We start from the raw sequence: 24,042 nt of genomic DNA, 5'->3' as shown, positions 1-24,042 counted from the left end.
ACATCTGGTGAATGCTAGAGAGCTTGCAAAAGGCAAGTAACAAAATCAGTAAGGTTTCATAGAGAAGTAGCCATAGCAAAACTGGGATATAAAGGCATGTGTGTTTATTCTGCATTGCCTTCACTTTCTGCACTGCAGTGTGACCTTACACTGTGACAGCCTTTAAGATCTGCCACCCAAACCTGCAGTGTAACAGCCTTTGGGATTTACCATCCCATTTTGCATGTGACCGTGTGCAGGATCTGAACCCACCCTCCCCGGTGCTGCAGTGTGATAGTCTTCTAGATGTCTTTTTTAACCTTTCAGTGTGACAGCACTGGGATCTACTATTCAGCCCTGCACTGTAACAGCCGTCGGGATTTGCAATCACATACCTTAAAGTTGGAAAGCTTTGGGATCTGCCATCACTTCCTTTAATGTAACAGCCTTCTGGGTCTGCTGTCTAACCCTGCAGATTAACAACATAGTTATATATAGGAAAGAGAGTGCAACAGGTAAGGGTGAGAATACAGGCGCATATAAGGAATATTAAGAATAACTCCCCTAGTAGTCCAGTAGCAGTACACTTTTTGGAAAAACATAATGGCAATTTTGATTTATTAGAAGTTTTTATGTAGGTATTAAAAAATATCGAATGATTTCTATTTGAATCCCTCTGATATTTTACTGCAAAAGGCAGCATGGTTTATTTTTACTTATGATACATTAAATACCAAAAAAAAAAAAAAAAAAAAAAAAAAAAACGACCAGAATAACACCGTACTTGGAACCAGGAACTTGCCGTTAAAATTAGGGTAAGCGCTTTCATCATGAAATAACTTCAGAACCATTGAGTAATAAGTGAAAAGCAATTGACGAGTAAAAAGCCTTATCCAAGTACACCCCTCTCCCCCCAAAAGACAACCAATCACGAGTAGAACTTAGTAAGTACTGAGCCAATCGGTGTTTTAGAACACAAAGCATTTGGGAAGGACAACCCCTGTCACCTCTTAATCCTGTTCTGTTCCCTCCCTTAGAAAAAATAAATAAATACAAAATATATATATTTTATTCAGCTGCTCTTACTGTAACTGTCTTAGTTGCTGTTCTGCGTGCTATCTGTTCAGTCGCTCTTACTCTGCACTTATTAGTGCTTGTTAGTAGCCTTCTAATTTACTGCCTTCTGCACTTGCTTTTTAGTCCTTTGTTAATTTAATTGCATTTATTTGAACTGTATTTGCCATAGTGTTGCTACACACTCTGGTGTGCCTGGCCTGGACTGCAATTTGAATTGTATTTACTGCTGTTTTAGCTGTTTTTCTGTAAAAAAAAAAAAAAAAAAAAATTCTAAGCTTGTTTTTTTGCCTTTCCTGTCACTAGTCTAGGTCCAGATACAGACTTGCTGTATCCAGGACTGTTGGCAAGCTTCTGAGCCCCCCAAGCTTTGTTTTGGAGGGAAGCCTTCTAGCTTATTAGTGGGAGTGGTAAGCACTAGGTAGCCTATCTACCACGGGAAGAGTGGGTTTTGCCCAGAAATTGTAGTTCATTGGCCGTTTGGGCAGTTTTTCCATCTCTTTCTACTTCCTAGTTTAAAAGCCTGTTTTACGTTTGGTCCCAGCCTTTCCTGTAATTAGTGTAGTCCAGGTACAGATTTGTTGTATCCAGGACTGTTAGTAAACTTCTAAGCCCCCCAAGCCCTTCTGTGTTGGAGAGAAGCCTTCTAGCTTATCAGTAGGAGTGGTAAGCACTACGTAACCTATCTACCACAGGCGGAGTGGTTTCTGGCCCAGAAATTATAGTTTATTGGCCGTTTGGGAAGCTTTTCCATCTCTTTCAACCTTCTGATTTAAAAGCCTGTACTTACGCTTGTTTCCTGCCTTTCCTGTTACTAGTCTAGCCCAGGTACAAATTTGCTGTATCCAGGACTCTCTGTAAGCTTCTGAGTCCCCCAAGCCTTTCCGTGTTGGAGGGAAGCCTTCTAGCTTATCAGTGGGAGTAGTAAGCATCATGTAGCCTATCTACCACAAGAGGAGTGGTCCCTGGCCCAGAAATTGTAGCTATTGGCTGTTTGAGCAGTTTTTTTTCCATCTCTTTCAACTTTCTGGTTTGAAAGCTGCACTTGTTTCCCACCTTTACTGTAACTAGCCTAGTCCAGATACAGAGTTGCTGTACCCAGGACTGTTGGTAAGCTTCTGAGCCCCGCAAGCCTTTTTGTGTTGGAGGAAAGCCTTCTAGCTTATCAGTGAGAGTGGTAAGCACTAGGTAGCCTGTCTACCATGAGAGGAGTGGTTCTTGGCCCAGAAATTGTAGTTTATTGACCATTTGGACAGTTTGTCCGTCACTTTCAACTTTCTGGTTTAAAGGACCACATCTGCTCTTGTTTCCCATCTTTCCTATAACTAACCTACTGGGAAGCACTAGAAAACCTTAAACTGATACAAGCCTTCTAGCTTAGAAGAGAGACTTTGGAGTGATTAAGTATCAGTCTTCTGTACTTTCTTGCTGTACTTAACTGTTTTCTGCCTAAACACAGATTTTCCAGCATTTATTGTGATTTAAAAGCTTGTTTTTTCACATATTGTACTTATTTGACTGCCTGCACTTTTAAAAAGTTGTTTTTGTTTAGTGTGTAGCCTAAAACAGTTAAATTATTTAAAGTGTGATAGCCTTTTCTGATAATTTGTAGTCATTTAAAGCTGTTTTAAGTGTATTTTTTTTACTGTTTTTGCCTTATCTTTTCAAAAAAAAAAAAATTCCTTCTTTCCCACCTTTCTAATCTAGTATAGTCCAGTTTTCAGGCAGTGCTGAATTCAGGGCTGTGATAACTAATTTCTGAGTTGCCTATACCTTACTTGTATAGAATGAAGTTTCTCTGCTCAGCTGTGAGAGAGGGGAGCTTTGAGTAGCCTATCTGTCCCTGGAGGAGTGGTTCCAGCCCAGAAGTTAGTAGTTTATTGGCCATTTTGGGCTAATTTCTATCTCTTTCATTTCTCTACTATAAAAAATGCATTTGCACGGTTTTGCGTGCCGGGCAGCGCCGGTTAGCTACGGTTAAATTATTCCCGGCTCCGCTAAGTCTCCTCTTCAGTTTTTCCCTTGAAACTAGTCTAACTCTCAACCTAAGCACTCAAAAAAGCATCCTACAGCCCAGCACTTGCTCAGACCTAATATCACTAAATCTCAAAATGCACGCACTCGAAGCACTCCTCAGTATGGAGAACATCGACATCTGTGCAGTAACTGAAACCTGGTTCAAGGCTCCAAAGAGCACGCCAGCACTACCAGGCTACAACTTATACCACACGTTTCGGCCGCAGAAACGGACCGAAACACAGAAGGAGGGGGTGTATCCATATTCATCAAGGATACCTACACCTCCAGCTTAGTGGTGCAGCATGATAACTCTGAGATCATCCATGTGCAACTAACATTGGGCAAATTTGTAGTGCAAATTGTGGCCTGCTACAGGTCACCCTCCATGACCCAGGACCACCACTCCACCTTTCTGGAGACACTGGAAAACATGAAGGTCCTACTGAACACCCTGATATTGGGCAATTTCAATTACCCTACCATTAACTGGGAAAACTACTTGAGTACAAACTCCCAGGCCCAGCGCTTCCTGGAATTCATCAACTCAAACGCCCTGGATCAGCTGGTAAACTCCCCTACCAGAGGTGAAAACATATTGGACCTGGTCATCACCAACATGGGTGACAGGTGTTCCACACCGGAGGTCAACCCATCACTGGTTAGATCAGACCATAAACTAATCACTCTGGATGTCCACACCCCACCACCATCCCAACTAAGGAAACCACAGTAAAAAACTTTACCTTACTTAAGACAGGGGTGGTAAGTTTCACAGCCCCCACGCTAAAGGATAACGCTGCCCAAGATGCAGAAACCTTTACAAATGCACTCTGAGCACCTACAAGGATGCATGAATCGTGCCATCTGTAGCAAAACCAAGACTCACTCCTCTAAGAGAAGGAAACCAGTTTGGTGGACTCCTGCCATAAACAGGCTATACAATAGAAGGAGGAAAGTAGTTCAGAAAAAAAGCAAATTCCAAGACTGAAAGACATCCCTGATCAGTATCAGTAAGAAGCCAAGGTCCCTCATAAAATCATCCAAGGCTAACTTTGAAAGAAAAATAGCCAAGGATTCAAAAGATAACCACAAAGCCTTCTTTAGCTATGTTAAGAATCTAAGTGGCAACTCACAGATATTTACTGAACTACTGCAAAATAGCACAAAATATACTGAACCTACTAATATTGCCAACATTCTTACAGATAGATTCAGTGCAAACTTCACCCCCTCTCTCACCACCAAAAGGGCCCACAACAATACCGGAAAAGTATAGTGTCCCGTAAATCACAGACGCACAGGTGAAAACAGCCCTTTCAAAAGCCAAAAACACAGCGTCAATGGGGCCAGATGGTGTGTCGAACTGCAGAACAAACTAACCCCCCACCTAAACACGCTGTTCAACCTCAGTCTCTCCACAGGCTACGTGCCCATAGAATGGCGCACAGCAATGGTTATTCCTCTCCACAAAGGAGGGGCCACAACTGACCCTGGTAACTATCAGCCTGACTAGCCTGGTCTGCAAGGCTATGGAGCGCATCATCATGCAACTCATTAACAAAAACATTGGGAACCTCCAAACACTTGACCCGACCCAGTTCGGCTTTAAGGGCAGATCATGCCTACTTAACCTGGTTGACTTCTTCGAGACAGTCACTAAGGCCATAGACGAGGGAACGGTGGTTCACACAGCCTACCTTGATCTCGCCAAGGCTTTCAACACCATTCCCCACTTGGGTATTACAGAAAAACTCACCAGCCTGAACATAAACCCCTACTTCACAAGATGGTTTGCCAACTGGCTTACAGATGGAACTCGTACGGTAAGAATAGCGGGCTATAGGTCTGACTCTAAACCAGTCACAAGTGGTGTCCCGCAAGGCTTAGTCCTGGGACCCGTACTGTTCGGCATATACTTCTCAGAAGTACAGGCAAACACAGGAGGACTATGGCCAACCAAGTTCGCTGATGACTGCAAACTGGGAGCCCTGGGTTACATGGCATCTTGCATACTCTTGATCCCACATGCCAGGCTGCATATGAGGAAATTACAATGGTACCTAAGGAATGTATGGTCTCAACACAGGCACAGTCTAGAAACCATGATTCCAATCATTCCATGCCTGAAAAAGGAATTCCTGTGGTGGGCTCAGGCCTGCCAGTCCAACAGAGGGTTGCCTTTCAACAAACCACAACCAAGGCAAACTATCACCACGGACGCCTCAGACCTAGGATGGGGAGCACACATGGAAGACAAGTGCATCCAAGGCCTATGATCTCAAGACCAGCTGAATTTGCACATAAACCTAAAGGAGATGCTGGCAGTGAAGCATGCAATCGAGGCATTCAAATCATTCCTCCAGCAAGGACATCTGCTGATAAGGACAGACAATACCACAGTCATGTGGTACATAAACAAACAGGAAGGCACGCATTCCTACCCTCTATGCCGGATGGCAATGGATCTGTGGAACCTAGCCCTGAATCTCAACATCCAACTGCAGGCCAAATTCGTACCAGGAAAAGAGAATTCACTAGCAGACAGCCTAAGCAGAACTACCACGGATGCTCACGAATGGATGCTGCATCCAGACATCTTCAAAATCATAACAAACAAATGGAGAATGCCAGAGATAGACCTGTTCGCCTCCCCACTCAACCACCAACTGAGGAAATTCTGCTCAAGAGTATACCACCCACAAGCCTGGAAGGTGGACTCCCTCTCTTTCAACTGGAGTGCCCTAACAGTGTATGCTTTTCCACCACTCCCATTGATGTACAGAGTTCTACTGAAGATCAGAGAGGAACAACCAAAGGTGATACTGATAGCTCCAAACTGGCCAAGGCAGCACTGGTATCCGCTACTGAGAAGCATGTCTCGGACAAACTCATGGCCTCTACCCCTATGGCCTCTACTTCTAACGCAGAACAACTTCAAGACCCTACATCCAAACATGGAAACACTGCAGCTGACTGCCTGGAAAATTGCCTAAAACAAAACCAAACTGTCTTATCTCAGAGGGTCAAGGACATTATCCTGGAGGCTCACAGACCCTCCACAAGAATGACATACTCAGCTAAATGGAAGAGATTCCTCATTTGGAGCGCATCAAAGGGTACAAATGTCACACTGGCAAACCTAGCACACATCCTAGAATACTTAGCAGAACTGTTCCACAATGGCCTGTCCTATTCCTCCATTAAGATTCATGCTTCAGCAATTTCAGCAGAATACAACATGGATCCTCCTATCTTCTCTCACCCTCTCCTCAGACAGTTTTTAAGAGGGATCAAAAATGTAAAACCTCCAAGGAAACCCCCTCTGCCTGCATGGGATCTCAATTTTGTGCTGGAAAAATTAACACTACCCCTTTTGAACCAGCAGCATCAGCAGACTTACAGTTCTTATCTTGGAAAACTGCTTTCCTTCTAGCAATCACTTCAGCAAGAAGAGTATCCGAGTTACAGGAACTAATGGCAGTGCAGCCTTTCCTTATTTTTCACCAGGATAGAGTGTCTCTGAGAACCAATCCTACTTTCATGCCAAAGGTGGTATCCAGGGTATCCTTGAACCAAGCTATTCATTTGCCTATGTTCTTCCCTAACCCACAGAACAGGGGGGAAAAACTACTGCACACCTTGGATGTACACAGACAACTACGCTACTATCTGGACAGAGCTAAAACCAGCAGAAAAACTGACCAACTTCTGGTAGCATATGCAACTGGAGTGCAAGGAAAAGCAATTTCCAAACAGACAATTTCTAAATGGATAGGAAATTGCATTCGTTTCTGCTACTCTTTTCATGGAAAGACAACTCCTGAAAATATCAGGCCTCACTCCACAAGAGCCACAGCCACCACTACAGCTTTCCTACGAGGGGTGGCTACCAAGGACATTTTAGAAGCTGCTACTTGGAGCTCCGTGCATACATTTGCCAAGCATTACAATCTACCTTTATACTCCAGATCCCGAGCAGGTTTTGCAACTGCAGTTTTACAGGGGATCTTAACTACACCATCCTTATCTTAGTACCTCCTCCCCCAGTTTGGCTATGGTATTCTACCCATATGTTATGACTGCAGATGCATCCTTGAAGGACATAGTACAGTTTTGTACCTACCATAAATGTAGATGTCCGATAGGTATGCATCTGCAGTCAGGATTACCCACCCTCCTTCCCCTCTGTGGTATTCCTAGGGTGCTTACCCCTCTTTCAGCTAGCTGGGGGAATCTATTATGGTGTATTTGTATGTATATCTGTGTGTGTATGTATATATATATATATATATATATATATATATATATTATGGTGTATTTGTATATATATCTGTGTGTGTGTATATATATATATATATATATATATATATATATATATGTATTGTTTTGTACTGTTTGGAATTTTCAACTTTTATCCAAATTTAGCCTTCCTAGAGGGCACCTGGCATCTGGGGCAAGAAACACTGAGGAAAATGGTGTCGGCTGATGCATTTATACCCCAGAAGCTCTGACGTCGGGGAAAGTGCGACATCAGCCGAGGCCAGACCCAGACTTAGGAATCCGGCCGACCGAAGGGCTGCCTGAGGCAGGACAAGCCATATGTTATGACTGCAGATGCATACCTATCGGACATCTACATTTATGGTAGGTACAAAACTGTACTTTCTAGAAATTAAAAAACTGCTAAGCAAGAGAGTCGTACAAAATGTTCCACCAGACCAGAAAGGATCTGGATTTCACTCAAGATTCTTTTTAGTGCCCAAGAAAACGGGACTGGAGACCCATCTTGGATCTCAGCCAGTTCAACAAAGCAGTTCAGCAAACCAAATTCCAGATGGTCACGGTGCAGTCGATACTTCATTCCTGGAAAAAGACAAGTGGATGTGCTCTATTGACCTCCAAGGCACTTATTACCACATAAAAATGAAGAGAGCTCCAGGAGGTTTTGGTGTTTCTGTCTGGGAGCCAGTCATTTCCAATTCAGAGCACTGCCCTTTGGACTTACCACAACCCCCAGGGTGTTTACCAAATGAATGGCAGTGGTAGCAGCGCATCTGAGACTGCAAAGGTTTAGAGTATTTCTACATCTCAACGCCTGGCTCCTCACTGCTGCCACCAGGTGTCAGAATGGGCAAGAGATTACACCATACATCTCTGTACATCTGTAGGAATAACTGTAAACTTCGAAAAGTCCACACTTCAACCCACTCAAAAACTGGATTTCATTAGAGCTCACTTAGACGCTGTCTCTGGAATTGCATCTCTCCCTCCAGAAAGGCTACAACGTATAGGAACCCAGGTCAGTCAATTTCTATGCAACACCAAAGTCCCACCAAAATTAGTTCTTCAATCATTAGGCTCCATGGCAGCAGTAATCACTCTAGTTCCTTTGGCAAGGTATCACACGTAGATATTGCAGTGGCTACTAGTGTCCCAGTGGTCTCTCATATACCAACCAGTGTCTCAGCTAATTCTGATTACCAATCATTGCAAGCAGGACTTGTGGGTCGTCCTTTCATTCTTCCCCAGCCCCAAGCCACAGTGACCACGGATGCTTTGCAGACAAATGGGGGGGGGGGGGGCATTATCTGGGAAGGACAGACCAAGGCATGTGGTCCTAATTGGAGGCCAGCTTGCACATCAGTGTATTGAAGATGAGAGCAATGCTGTTAGCTTTGCAAGCATTCCAAGATGTCCTTCCTCTAGGAGCAGTAGCGATTCAGACGGACAACATGTCCGTAATGTGGTACATAAACAAGGGGGAATCAAATCTTGCCCATTGTGTTGAGAAGCACTCATGGCAAGGGACAATTTCTTCCAACTGCTTTCTCACAGCAACGCACATTCTGGGGAACTCCCGACGTGATAGCAGACAAATTGAGGAGAACTATTCTCTTGCCTCATGAGTGGTCTCTCATTGCGGGCCTGCCTTCCAGATTATGGAGAGAGCTTTTGGCCTCAGCAGGCTTCCCAGCTGGTTCCATCTTCGTCGGAGTGTCATATTTTCGGTTCCTCTGATTTGCAGCTGTCACAGTCTGCTACCTCAGGATAGCGGGCACAAGAGCTCCAAGACCCCACAGTTCAGGGTGCCCCCCTCATCAGAGTCGTCCTCAGAACCTACCCCTGAGGAGCCATCTCGCAAGAGGACATGCAACAGGAAGCACCTGGATTCTCCTGAAGTATCTTTCACTGAAGAGACAGATTACAATGAAGGGGAAGGGTCCCCACGGTTACCCCCAGAAGATGTCTCCTTTGGAGACATCCTAGCAATATTAAAACAGTGGTGACTGGAAGCCCTTAAACCCATCCTCTGAGGGGGGTCTGTGTTCTTGCAAGCTTTTCTTGCCCGCCCTTCTACTTCTTGGGTGACCCCGCCCCCTGACGAACTAGTTGATCATTCAGTGAGCGTGAAAGGCTCCTGACTCCATAGAGCCTATTCCTCATAGACCGCATAAAATTATTTCAGGCCCAGAGGATCGTTGGTCTAAGGGTCTAGCAGTGGATGTCATGGTGGTGGCGGCCACCAAAAAGGAACTCGCTGAGGAGAGTTCAACTATCCATCCTCCTAACTGAGAGTATCGGACGATGGATAGATTTGGGAAGCAGGTCTTTGCTTCATTGACCTTCTCTATTCGATCCTTGAACTTCTTGGCACATTTTACCAGACTCCAAAGGGATCTGATAACTGAGCCTTCAGATACCCTTGCAGGAGCAGTATCAGCTGCGGTTCAAGATAAAGTAGCCTCTCAGTTTGCCGCCCTGGAGTCCATCTCAAATTCATCCATGCATCTTATTGCTCATACAGCCGAAGGGTCATCTAGGGCAGTGTGTACAGGCATTATGCCTGGATGCGCTTGTGTGATTTTGTGGAACCCTTTGTCTTCCTTTATCAGCGCTCCTGTTGATGGTACTTCCTAGTTTGGCCCAAAAGTCACAGACACACTAGCCAGCTGTGAAAAAGATAGAAAGACCCTTTCTGCTGTGGGCATTCATTTTTCCGCTGCTCAATGACCTTATTCTAGGAATCAGAGGATTGGAAAAATGTAGTTCAAGAAAACCCAAACGCATTTTCAGGGCACATATGGCAACTATTCCTCCTGGGGCAGAGGGGGGAATTCTGGAAGACTCCCCTCCTGTGGCAGAGGGGGGTCCGTGTAACCAGGGCTGTAGATTCCCTTCCTGGACAAACCCTAGCAGTGCTCCTGAACGGAGGTCCGATTGCTTATTTTTGGAAGCAGTCTGGGGAAGGTTCTTTCTGCACCATTCAGCCTGGCTTATAATAACCTCGGATACCTGGGTGCAGAAAATAATTACCAGAGGTTATCATATTCCCTTCAGTCTTTGCCCAAAAGCGAATCCCTGATGTTCCACCCAGTCGGAGGGATCTAGCAGTATTAGAGATTCAAAAGCTGCTTCAAAAAAGTCATCCAAATAGTCTCACCAGACCAAATAGGATCCAGATTCTACTCAAGATTCTTTTTAGTGCCAAAGAAGACTGGACTGGAGACCAGTCTTGGATCTCAGCCTATTGAACAAATTTGTACAACAGAAAAAATTCCAGATGGTCATGGTTCAGTCAGTCCTTCCCTTCCTAGAGGAAGACAATTGGAAGAGCTCTATAGTCCTTCAGGACGCGCATTACCACATAAAAATGGACAAATACTCCAGAAGGTATCAACGCTTTTGGCTATCAGCCATTCATTAGCAATTTTGTGCACTGCCCTTCAGTCTTACCACAGCCCCCCAGAGTGGTCACCAACTGTATGGCAGTCGTAGTAGCTCATCTGAGACTAAAGGGATTCTGCATGTTTCCATAGCTAGACTGGCTCCTCACCTCCACCTCCAGGTGTATCTACTGCTTTACGCCATAGATTTTGTTCTACAGCTTGCCGACACACTAGGCATTTCAGTCAACAAAGAAAAGTCGCAGTTGACTCTCACACAGGATCTGGATTCCATCGGAGCAAGATTAAGCACATTATCCTGTGTAGCCTCCTTTCCTCTCCACGGACTGTTGAAACTCAGAAAGCAACTTCAGGTAATCAGAGTTCCTGCTGGTCTGGTACTATAAACTCTGGGATCTATGGCAGTGACAATAATGTTAGTTCCCCTAGCGAGGTATCACATGAGGCTGCTTTAATGGTTGTTGGTGTCACAATGGTCAGTTTCTAACGCATCCCATGTCCCATCCAGTCTTCATAACAAATCGCTGCAAGAAGGAGTTATCTTGGTGGATGAAGCCAGATGATGATCTATGGGATTGTTCCTTCCCCCCCCCGTCAACCCAAGGCTGTACTGACTATGGACGCTTCCCAGATGGGGGGGGGGGGGCATTTTTAGGGACAGACTGTTCAAGGCACTTGGGTCTCCACAAGACACCAATTTGCACATCAACTTCCTAGAAGTGATGGCAGTGCTTTTAGAATTGCAAGCATTTCAGGCTGTTCTTCCTTGGGGACAATTGCAGTCCAATCAGACACCATGTCCATAGTCTGATATATCAACAAACAGGGGGTACCCAGGTCTTACCCTGTATGTCGGGAAGCTCTAAGAATCTGGCAATGGGCAATTGCTTCCAACCACTTTCTGATAGCAATACATATCCCGGGAAACTCCAACGTGATTGTAGACTGAGTAGATATATCCTCCTGCCATATGAGTGGTCTCTCAATCCCAACATAGCGACGAAGATCTTTCATCGATGGGGTCAGCCTTGCTGCACCCTGTTTGCTTCTGCCATAAACTACAAATGCAGCAACTACTTCACCCTAATCCTCTCTCGAGGGGAGTCCCGGAGAGACGCACTTCTTCTCAATTGGCCTTCAGGACTAATGTATGCCTTTCCCCCAATTCCACTGATCCCCCAATTTCTGAGGAAAGCCCAATGGTTGAGAAGCACAGTGATTCTCATTGCACCGTTGTGGCCATGTCAAGTCTGGTTTCCCTTTCTTTGGCCTTATCTGAGGCTTGAGTTTCTACAACTGCTGCTGCTCAACCAACTCACAATTGCCCGTAAACTCTACTACCTTCCCAATAAAACCCCTGCCCTGCAGCAACTAATTCAACCCTACACTACCTCCAGAACCTTAAGATCTACTAACCAGAACAATATAAATGTCATGAAACACACAAGCGAAACTGGCAGATCTCTCTCTGCCTGCTCTTTTGCCAGAACCTGGAATGCACTTCCAAATCATTTAACCTCGATAACCTCTACTTCCCAATTTAAAAAACTTCTCAGACCTCACTACACAAAAAAACTGACAGTGCCCATGTTCACCCCCTGGTTAAGCCATGCTTAACTCCTTGTTGCTTGGATTCCACCAGTTACATAAGGGTGGTTCTCCACCTCCCATTATTTGATCATTTCAAATCCATAGAGTATATGAGAGGGGGAAAAAAAAAAAAAACTTCTGCTAAGTATACCTTGCTGTAAATTGACTGGCTGTCATTGTGTCACTGTGTATCTGTAATGTTTACCTTTATGATTTATCTGTTGTATTTTTGTTTTGTTGTATTTAACTGTATCTGGAGCTTTTCTCCCCGGGCCTCTGCTGAAAATGGACCTGGGTCCAGTTGGACTTTCCCAATAAACATGTAAAATAAAAATAAAATCTGGTTCATCTCCTGTGGATTTCTAGACCCAGCTCTGGACTTACTGTTTCACCCTCAGGGTCTGTTGCATCCCAGTCTTCAAAATCTCAAGCTGACAGTTTGATTTCTCCAATTCCGGTAATTGCCAGGCAGAATAACTTGTCCTCTCCAGTGCAAAGAGTACTTCTGGCCTCCCATAAACCATCCACCAGGAAGTTTTATCTTGGCAAATGGAAAAGATTTTCAATTTGGGCTACTGAAAATCATGTAGACCCTTTCTCGGCATCAATTGACAAAGTACTGGAGTATTTAGCTACCCTGTTTGAAATGGGGGTTTCTCCGTCTACAATTCGAGTTCACTTGGCTGCCATTTCAATTTTTCATAACAGTTTTGATGACCATTCCTTGATGTCTCATCATCTATGCAAAATTTTTCTTAAAGGCGCTCTGCACTTAAAACCCTTTTCAAGGATTCTGTAGCTCCATAGGACTTTACCTTAGTCTTGCAGTGTCTAGTTCGACAGCCCTTTGAGCCAGAAGCCACTTGTGACCTCAAGTTCTTATCTTAGAAGACTCTCTCCCTAGTAGCTATCATGTTTGCTAGAAGAAATTCAGAATTAGTCTTTTTTGTGTGGAATATCTTTACATTTTTCACAAAGAAAGAGTATTGCTCAGAACCAATCCCACCTTCATTCCCATAGTATCAGAGTCTAATATCAGCTAGTCCATTAACTTACCGGTTTTCTTCCCAAAATTTACAAACCAAGGAGAGTTCTTATCTACATTTGTTAGATGTCCACAGACAATTGTGTTTTTACTTGGATAGAACGAAATCTTCTAGAAAATCAGACCAACTATTTCTATCATTTTCAGGACCCAGACTGGGCAACCCTATATCAAAGGTCACTCTGTCAAAATGGCTAAGAGACTGTATTACCTTTATATGCAACTAAAACAAACTCAAGTTGTCATCTACTGTTAAGCTCATTCTACAAGATCTGTTTCCACTTTAGCTGTCTTCCACTCCAGAGCTTCTATGGAAGATGCATGTGCAGCTGCAACTTGGGCTACCCCCCCCCCCCCATACCTTTATCGCTCATTAAAAGTTAAACATGGTCTTCAGGGCAAGAGCATCCTTTTGCTCTGTAGTGCTCAGGAATATCCTTCCTTATGGCCTCCCAAGATCTAATGTAGCTAGGGACTCTGTCCCATCAGTCAAGAATGAATGAAGATTGACCACATCAAATAAAGAAGTTATGTTCTTACCATAATGTTCCATCTGTGTTGTCGATCTTCATTCATTCTTGACCCCCTACCCTCCTGCTCCCTCCAAAAGACTCCTGGGGGTCCGGCCCTAGTCCTGAGATGTTATAGGGTTATACCTTAGACAGGGCCTCTGTATTTTCTTAAATACTAGGCAGACTCGATTTGAGGTAATGGGGAGAGAGGCATTGTGGGTAGAGCCTTAGCTCAAGAGTTTTTGGCTGGAGCGAGCTGTATGTAATGGCCGAGTCGGTTCCAAGAGGTCGGAAACAAACCCATCAGTCAAGAATGAATGAAGATCGACAACACAGATGGAACATTATGGAAAGAACATAACTTATCATTGCTGTTAATGCTGTCTGATTTGGTTCCTTGTATTTTTTTTTATTTCATTGTTTGAAGAGTTAAAATGATTTTAGTTGATTTGTACAATTAGCTCCTTAGAGAACCTACCCTAGTTACTGCCTGAACCTTATCATAAATTTCATAATAACTGTGTGACGTACCTCTAAAACAGGTAGACTGGACCTCATTTCAGAGCCTTATTACAAAGGTAACTTGATATGACTACAGCAACACTCAATATTATTTTTTTTCAACTTTTCCCCCACTGCCTGCTTACTGTCAGACCCTTTCTCTGTCAGCCAGTCCATTTGTTCCCTTCAGCAGGCAAGAACCAACTAAAAGGAGGTTGTCACCTAAACAATAGTGGTTTGAACATTTTTCTTCCCATCCTTAACATTACATGCATCTGGCAAGGCACCAGGAAAGCGGGTGTGGGGGGCGTGGCCAAGGATGAACACAGGATAGCAGCAGATTTCTTCAGCTCCACCAATTTAATTACACTGACAGGAATTAATTACTTAAAAAAATAATTTTTGAAGTAATTTTCTTTCTAAATACGTTTGTTTTATATAGTTCTTGAACTATATCTAAAAAAGAAAGGAAATCTTAACAATATTCCTGTCAGAAATCACTGTGGAAAATTTCCTGTCAGTTTATCAGTCTGAAATGAGTTCCAGTAAGACAAATTCTCAAGACTCCAGCATCAAGAAAGAACTTCAGTCTCTGATAATTATAATCCAGCAACTTACTGATAAAATGGATACTAAAATAGACACCTTCATAGAAAAAACTACAAAACAAATAGACCTGTTACATACAAACCTGCAACAACAGAAGAACCAGATGACAGGCATAGAAGAAGCTGTGAATGACATGGAAAATAGAATCCAAGAAGAGGAAATCAACATTGAGTTTCTGCTGAAACAAAATACACATTTACAAACAAAGCTGGATGACCTGGAAAATAGATCTAGGCAATAACATTAGGATTTTTGGACTGCCAGAAAATATTGAAGGTAACAATATTACTTCCTTTTTAACAACTTGGCTCCCTAAAACTTTAGACTTACCAGAAGCATTCTCTTTTGGTATCGAAAGAGCACGTAGATCTATAGCTAATACTAACTCTAACAAAAAATATCCTAGATCAGTTATAGTTAGATTTCTATCATCTTTTGATAAAGAGATGGTTCTTAAATCTGCTTGGGCTAAAGCTCCTGTTAAGATTAATGAGACAACTGTGCTTTGACAATGACTATTCTTCCATGGTAATAGCTAAAAGAAAAGTTTTTCTGCCACTAATAAGGGAGCTTAAAAAAGCACAGTTTAAAACATACCTTCTGTTTCCTGCCAAGCTTAAAATCTTCCTTCCTGATGGTCCTAAGGTTTTCGATTTAGACTCTGCTTTACTGTTTGTCAAAGAAAAAAGGATTTTGGATAAAATAGAAGAAATGGAATGGGCTAGTTCTTCATTAAAGAGATTGGCAACTGAAGCTTCGTGGAAGACTTCAGAGAAGAAGAGACTAAAAAACAAATGATTTGTTATATGTTTTTTTCTCTCTCATCATTTTAGTTCATTATTAATCTTTTTGAATATAGTTCCTGCATTTCCAGAAAGCCACAAATATTTTGGAAAAGATTTAATCAAAGTTATTCTCTATGTGCAAAGAAATGTTTTGTTTCATAACCAGTCAAAATACCTGAAGATTTAATGGCAAGCTGTGATTCAATTTGTTTCTCTTTCTGAAAAGAAGTAAGGTTAGTAATTTGATACATTTTTATCTTTACCTTTTTTCCTTCTCCTTTTATTATTTTCTTTGTTTAAACAATGACATTCTATTTAGATTATGTAGTGGGTAAAGGGTGGGGAGGGCAGGAGAGAACAGTAATGAAAATATCATTAATAGAATAATAACATATTTATTCCTTGTAAAAGTTTTATAAGTTCTTCAAATGCTATTTCTAATTATACTTTCTTGATTATACTGCTTATGCCTGTTTGTAAATAATCTGTTATGCTTTAACTAATAATAATCAGAACTAAATAAGAGTAAATAATATGTTTTATTTTTAACTCTATTAATATAAACAGTAAGTAACATTCCATTGTATATACTTCTTACAGCCTTCTCTTACATTTTTTTATTTCTGCCTCACTCCCTTTTATTTTCTACTCTCTTTTTCTTTTCTTTATTAATATATAGAAATGCTTTTGATTGTGTGGGCACAGTGAATAATAGGATTTGTATGAAAATTGAGTTGGGAGAAGAATGTTGAGTTTTATTGCTTGTTGGTAATTTTGGGCTTAATTTCACTTACATAGAGGCTGTAATGATCTGTGGAATACATTGTGAAGGTTTTGTCATGTTTGCATGCATTTACACTACTAAATGAATGTTTGTCACTAGTTTTTAATAAGTTTCCCGCCAAAATGTTAAGAGAGACAATCTGAGATGTGGGCTGTTTCATGCACAGTGTCCATGAACTACTTCAAAAGCTTCAACTCACAGAATTCTCACAGAGAAACTGAAAGCAGTTAGTATAACCTTTGACATAGTTATCACACTGACACACCACAGATTCAGGAAAAATACTCTATTCATAAAATATGCCAGTTATAATGAGTCTAAATGATGTAGTTTCTTGTAGTAAGTAAATGTCTTATTTTAGAAGGCATAGAAAATGAAACATTTATTTAAATGTTTTTGAAAATCTACTTAACAGCAGCATAATAATCTGTGTTAAAAATTTGCGTTCCAAACATATACTTTACTATAACTCATTTAATTCATCTGATTGACAAGCATAAATAATCTTAACTCTATTCTGGAAGAAATGTCATGTGATATATTTTAAAGCAGTAGGTTAGCATGATTGTAAAATCTGGTTACTAAAATGTGTTTGCTGTGCATTATTTTGTATAAAGCAGACAGATTTATTCTAGGGACAGCAAGTAAGATAGTGCTCAACAAAGACACAACTCAGTGAGATCATATATATATATATATATATATATATATGTATATATATGTGTGTGTGTGTGTGTGTGTGTATGTATGTGTGTGTGTGTGTGAGTGTGATGGCTTTTTTTTTTATATATATAATAATGCAAGTGTTTCTGAGAATCTGCATAACTATCCAATATGATTTATAATAATTTCTATGAATACAATATTTTACTCTATTGACAAAATGAATGTTTGCCACAAGTTTTAATAAGTTTCCCGCCAAAATGTTAAGGGAGACAATCTGGGATGTGGGCTGTCTCATGCACAGTGTCCATGAACTACTTCAAAAGCTTCAACTCACAGAATTCTCACAGAGAAACTGAAAGCAGTTAGTATAACCTCTGACCTAGTTATCATACTGACACACCACAGATTCAGGAAAAATACTCTATTCATAAAATGTCAGTTATAATGAGTTTAAATGATGTAGTTTCTTGTAGTAAGTAAATGTCTTATTTTAGAAGGCATAGAAAATGAAACATTTATTTAAATGTTTTTGAAAATCTACTTAACAGCAGCATAATAATCTGTGTTAAAAACTTCTGTTCCAAACATATACTTTATTATAATTCATTTAATTCATCTGATTGACAAGCATAAACAATTTTATAATTCTATTCTGGAAGAAATGTCATGTGATATATTTTAAAGCAGTAGGTTAGCATGATTGTAAAATCTGGTTACTAAAATGTGTTTGCTGTGCATTATTTTCTATAAAGCAGACAGATTTATTCTAGGGACAGCAAGTAGGATAGTGCTCAACAAGGACATAACTCAGTGAGATCAGATATATATATATATATATATATATATATATATATATATATATATATATATATATATGTGTGTGTGTGTGTATGTGTGTGTGTGTATGTATGTGTGTGTGTGTCTGTGTGTGTCTGTGTGTGTCTGTGTGTGTGTGTGTGTGATAGCTTTTTTTTTTTTAATAATGCAAGTGTTTCTGAGAATTTGCATAACTATGCAATATGATTTATAATAATTTTTATGAATACAATATTTTACTCTATTGACAATAATGAGTTTAAGTAAATGCTCATATACAAACAATTCAAGATTATTTTTTGGAAGCTGTTAATAGTATTCACATGACAGAAAATAGATGCATCTTAATATATGTAATGTCTGAATCATATTAGCCAAAGTTTTTGATTTAAATGAATGTTAGAACCTAATTTTCTCTCCTCTTGATTTCTAACATCAAGATTATTTGAATGCTATTTGAATACAAGTGTTATATATTACATAGATCTATATAGTAGTATGAACAGATTTAAAAAAAAAAAAAAAAAGTTTATTTTAGTTTATATGATGCTGTTTTACCAAATGTGTAGTTTTGTCTTGATAGATAATTGAATTGAAAACTGTTAACCTCAGTTAAATATAACTAGTATTAAATTGATAAGGTGGTAGCTGAGGTACTGGTGCTTAGGGTAGGGGGTTAACTTGAGTAGTAAATACTACTCTAAGTTGGAGTTTTCAACTCCAGGCTGGATGCAAGGTTTAATCCTTACATTATTTTCACTTGTTCATTGTTATATGTATATAGTTTTGACATCTACAATATATTTTGTATACTCATTGTCACTACAAACAAAATTGAATCCTATACAAAATCCCATAAGAGATTTAATAAATACAGCTATATTTAAAGGTACACCTAAAAGAGATGTAACATTATTTATCTTGTTGTTTGTTATTTCGATCATAAGATTCTTGAGTTTTAAAAATGCTAAATGACATCTTTAAAAGGAATTTCTTTTAACATTAATGGATTGAATAATCCGTGTAAAAGGGCAAGCCTAATAAGATACATTAATTTACACAAGGCCAATCTAGTCTTCCTGCAAGAAACCCATCTCTTGAAAAAAGATATTGATAAACTAGCCACTAATAAGTATACAGTACTGGTTAGTTCAGAGCACACTCAGAAAAAAAGAGGAGTGGCTATTTTATGGAATAAAAGTATGCCCATTCCTAAAACCATTAAGTCTTTTCAGGATGACAAAGGAATGTTTTGTATGGTTACAATACAAATTAATGGGAAGACTTACACTTTAATTAATGTATATTGGATACCTGGAATTGGTATTAATACAGTGAAACATCATATTGATAAGATCATATCATTCTCTATAGGGGATATTATTTTAGCTGGTGATTTTAATTGTATACTACATGAAAGTGATACTACCACTATAAGGAAAAGAAGAATTACATCTAATGCAAAACATTTAAATGATTTTGCTAATTCTTATCATTTGAATGATATTAATAATCAGATAGATTCAAAATCATTACCATACACCTTCTTTTCTAACAGATACAAAACTTATTCAAAAATAGATAGGGTCTTTATTTCTAACCAGATGGTAACATATTTAATTAATTCCAAAATCATTTCATGTCCTATATCTGATCATAACTCAATTGTTTTTGAATTCATGATAAAAAATACTCATAATGTTCAGATCAAAAGGATACCAGCATACTTAACTCAGCTAAAAGACTATAAAGAATATATACTTTCAGAAAGTACAACATTTTCTAGACATAAATAATACTCCTGAAGTCTCCATTGTCTATGTTTGGGATGCCTTAAAATCATATCTATATGGACAAAGTATCAGATGGTATAATAATAAAAGGAAATCTTGGGATAAGGAATTGTTAGATATTCAAAGTAAATTAGACTCTTATAAACATAATAATAAAGAAAATATTATGGACAAGAAAGTTATTGAAGAAATAAACAAACTAAATGAGAAATACAAAGAAATTTTAACTCATAAAGTTAAAATAACTTTAGAGAATACAAGTTTTGTCTTATTCAATAAGCCCCAAATACTTACATAGACTTAAAAATAAAACAAAAAGATTGAATAAACAAAACCATATCAAAGAAATCTTTTCTCTAAGGAAAAGAAGAATGTTTCTAGTATACCAGAAATACTGGATGAATTTAGAAATCACTTTCACAAGATTAACCATAACAACATTAACATGGAACCTAAAGATAAAATAAAGGAGTTTATAACCACAAACATGAATAAAAAGCTTAATAAACAACAGATTAAACTATTGGACAAGAGTATTTCATATACAGAAGTTATTACACAAATAAATAAGCTTAAATCAAACAAAGCACCGGGTAATGATGGTATTATACCAGAGATATATAAAATCCTTTCTAAAACTACATATTCATTAATACATAAGGTTTTTATTTTAGCCCAAACTGAGTTAATAACCCCCCCATCTTGGCAATATACATTTATTTCACCAATTTTAAAACCTAATAAAGATCCAACTAGATGTTCTTCATATCGACCCATCTCATTACTTAATGTTGATTATAAAATGTTTATGAGTATTTTTGCTGATAGATTGAAGACAATCATCCCGGCATTATAGATATAGATCAGATGGGCTTCATTGTAAATAGAAATACTTTTGATAATATAAGAAGAACTTTAACATTAATTGATTTTGCAAATAGGAAAAAGAAAGATTTAACACTTATTAGTCTTGATATAGGTTCAGCATTTGATTAAGTAAGTTGGGACTATCTGTTTACCTTACTGAAATGCACAAACTTCTCTGATGCATTTGTAAATTTAATTGAGCATTTATACAAAGGAACGCTGGCTTATATTAAGGTAGGAACATATGTTTCACAAAAAATACCCATTCTTAAAGGTACAAAGCAAGGATGTCCACTTTCTCCACTATTATTCACTTTCGTAATGGAGCCTTGGGCTAATTTGATTAGAAACAGTACTGACATAGAGGGTTTTGAAATAGACGAAAATACATCAAAAATTCAACTTTTTGCAGATGATCTAATTACATCAGCGGGATCTAATTCTTCTATGCAGTCTTTATTTGATAAAATGATGAATTTTAAATGTATTTCTGGTATGATATTCAATGAAGAAAAAACTAAAATACTACCTATATATACACGAAAAAATATTCTCATTAGTGATTTTACTAAATATGTACCCAATTCAGGTCAGATAACTTATTTAGGTATAATACTATCTAAAGATATTAAATCTATTATATATAATAACTATAATACCTGTTTTCTTAATATACAAAATCTTTTTAATACCTGGAATAATATGTTTTTTACTATGGAGGAGAGACTTACAATTATTAAAATGATAATATTCCCCAAGATTTTATACTTAATACAATCAATAATACTTTCACCTACAAAAATAATTATCAAGAAACTGAATACACTAATGTTAAATTTCTTATGGGCACCTAATAGACCTAGGATTGCATTAAAGAAACATACTAATAGCTGGTCTCAAGGGGGGTATTTCTTTTCCAGACTTTAATTTATATATTATATCTTCTATTATAAAAGTTATTACTTTATTAATAGATCAGTCATATATCGCAAAATGGAAAGATTATTGGGAGCTAATTAGTATGCACTTCATGAAAATCTCCTTAACACATAAAAATATGATTGTAAATAACTCCATGTTGTGGTTGCTAAAGGAATTTTGTACTTCACCTATTACACCTAAACATATGGTTTGTTACCCATTAAATATTATTATTAGTTATCGTAACTTTATATTCATGCACCCTAAGTATAGGGAATGGAATTTTATTGTATTCCCTATAATGTATACTCAGGGTATGCTTATGTCATCTACTTCTGAAGGAGCTCATTTAGCTATAGATAATGATCTAAAGTACTGGTATCAGCTGATATCTGATAATAAAGTTAAAAATCTAGATTTCTTAAAACACGAATTTGATCTAAGAGAAACTTGCTGGTTAGAGATTCAGATCTTTAGACAACATCTCATTGATAGAATAGATCTAATGTCTATAACAGTTAAAGAATCTATTCCAAAACTGATTGATTACTTGATATTAAATTTACAGCATAAAGTTTCTGATAAAGGTAAACTTTCATATATACATAAAATTATCAGACAAGAAACTTTTTACAGTGTAGATTCATACTGGAATTATTTCACCTCTATTAATGGGGACCCACCAACTCAACAAGATAAACAATATATATTGAATCTGCTTATAGAACTACATCTTCCATTGTCTGGAGACTTTATTCATAGAAATTTTTACATAGAATATTTTATACACCTTTGATGATGAATAAAATAAATAATAAAGATAATCTATGTAAGAGATGTAATGTAGAAATTAATGCTGACTGGGCTCATATGTTTTATGACTGTATGAAGTTGAAAGAATACTGGAAGTCAATTAATGAATTTTGCAGGCTCTTTTACAGATAATTTCATTATTTCTAAGTCTCTTGTATTATTCAACACACCTGTACCTCAATGTGTTAAAAAGATTAAGCTTCCCTTGTTATGGTCTATCCTAGCAGTGGCCAGGAAAATAATAACTAGAAATTGGATTTCAGATACACCTCCTCCGTTCAATGAATTTAAAAATGTTATGAATATAATGTGCCATATGGAAATAAGCACAATTAGAATGAGAACAACTAGAAAAACATCATATTATATTGTATGGGATAATTTACAAAATTTGTTAAAAAAATTCTAATTTCAATAGCACGGTATTTTAGTTTAATTAATTGATCTGATTGTAGTGGATGTCTTTGTAAATACTTTAGTTGTTTTGTTGAATATTATAATAATACCTATTTTTAATTACTTGTATAAAATTGTTATGATATTTCTCTTATATGTTAAAACAATAAACCTGTTTTGAAAAAAAAGGAAAGCGGGTGTGGAATGGGGCGGTCCACAAAGGATGTCCCCTAATTTCCACAAAGAGCGTTTCCTCCAAGCACCACCAGTTCTCTCCCTTGTCTCCTCCAAGGAGATCAGACCACTCTGTGTGCCTCCAAGTGCACAGAACCCCCAGTCTCCTTACCCCTAGATGAGACAATCGGGCCATACCCCTTCACTCCTCCTCCCTGCCTGGGTCCTTCAGTGCCGGCACCACTAATAGAACCCCTAGTCACTTGATTTATAGTCAAGGTTCCATTGCCGTGCACCACCGTGCCAGATGAAACCACTCCATATTGTTGAGGATACTGGAATCTGAATCCAAGTGCCTGGTGTGAGAATAAAACACCCAGCCTTCTGATTTTCTGATGTAAGTGAAAAACAGAACGTACAAGCCACTGACACTTCTGAAGGAATAATGAATGAATTGGCCCTGGTTTGATTTTCACCACGTAACCTTCAGTCTCACTTAAGAATCATTTTAGCTTGGCTCTCAAAATTTGAAAAGGTTCTTTTGCCTTGAATGAACAAATTATTGTAGCCCCTCTGTTGGCCTTTGCTCATGTGAGATAATATTGTCAAATCTGTCCCTTTCCCCAGGAATGTAAGGGCACACCTTCTTGCTGTACATACTTGAACCTTTTTGGATAAGAACACTAAAATATGGAGAAAAAGTTAGTTTATTAAACTATTTTCTCTTTTTGCAAAGCTCTTAAATAACAGAACGTTGAGACTGTTGGATCTGGTCATGTACCTCACATGTGTTTTGGTTGCAGAGTATTCATACTTAACCTTATTCATTTTTCAGGGTAGATGTTGTCCACCTTGTGCTGTACAATCTGGGTGTACAAAGTAAAAAGAAGTACTTTGATTTTGAAGAAATTTCCACATGTGTAAATAAGCACTGGAGTAATCTGCAGCTTGGAAAGGTAAGTCTTATTGTTAATCCTGGGCAAGACGACTCTAAGCAACACCAGTTACGGAAG

At 38.8% G+C, this 24,042-nt stretch overlaps 1 protein-coding gene across 1 annotated transcript in view; it reads left to right on the top strand.

The window, feature by feature from the left end:
* The window catches only part of PHF19 (PHD finger protein 19), a 1,075,260-nt gene that overhangs the window by 816,061 nt on the left and 235,157 nt on the right, over positions 1–24,042 (top strand). Inside the window, 1 exon segment of the mRNA XM_044058373.1 lies at positions 23,865–23,985. Within this exon segment, the coding sequence (XP_043914308.1) occupies positions 23,865–23,985 (121 nt within the window).

This window comes from Protopterus annectens, chromosome 16.part0 (genome assembly GCF_019279795.1).
Source record: "Protopterus annectens isolate FY-2018-M chromosome 16.part0, PAN1.0, whole genome shotgun sequence".
In the NCBI taxonomy this organism is placed as follows: domain Eukaryota; kingdom Metazoa; phylum Chordata; order Ceratodontiformes; family Protopteridae; genus Protopterus; species Protopterus annectens.
The sequence above is the reverse complement of the archived record's forward strand: the minus strand, read 5'-3'. Positions and strand labels throughout refer to the sequence as shown.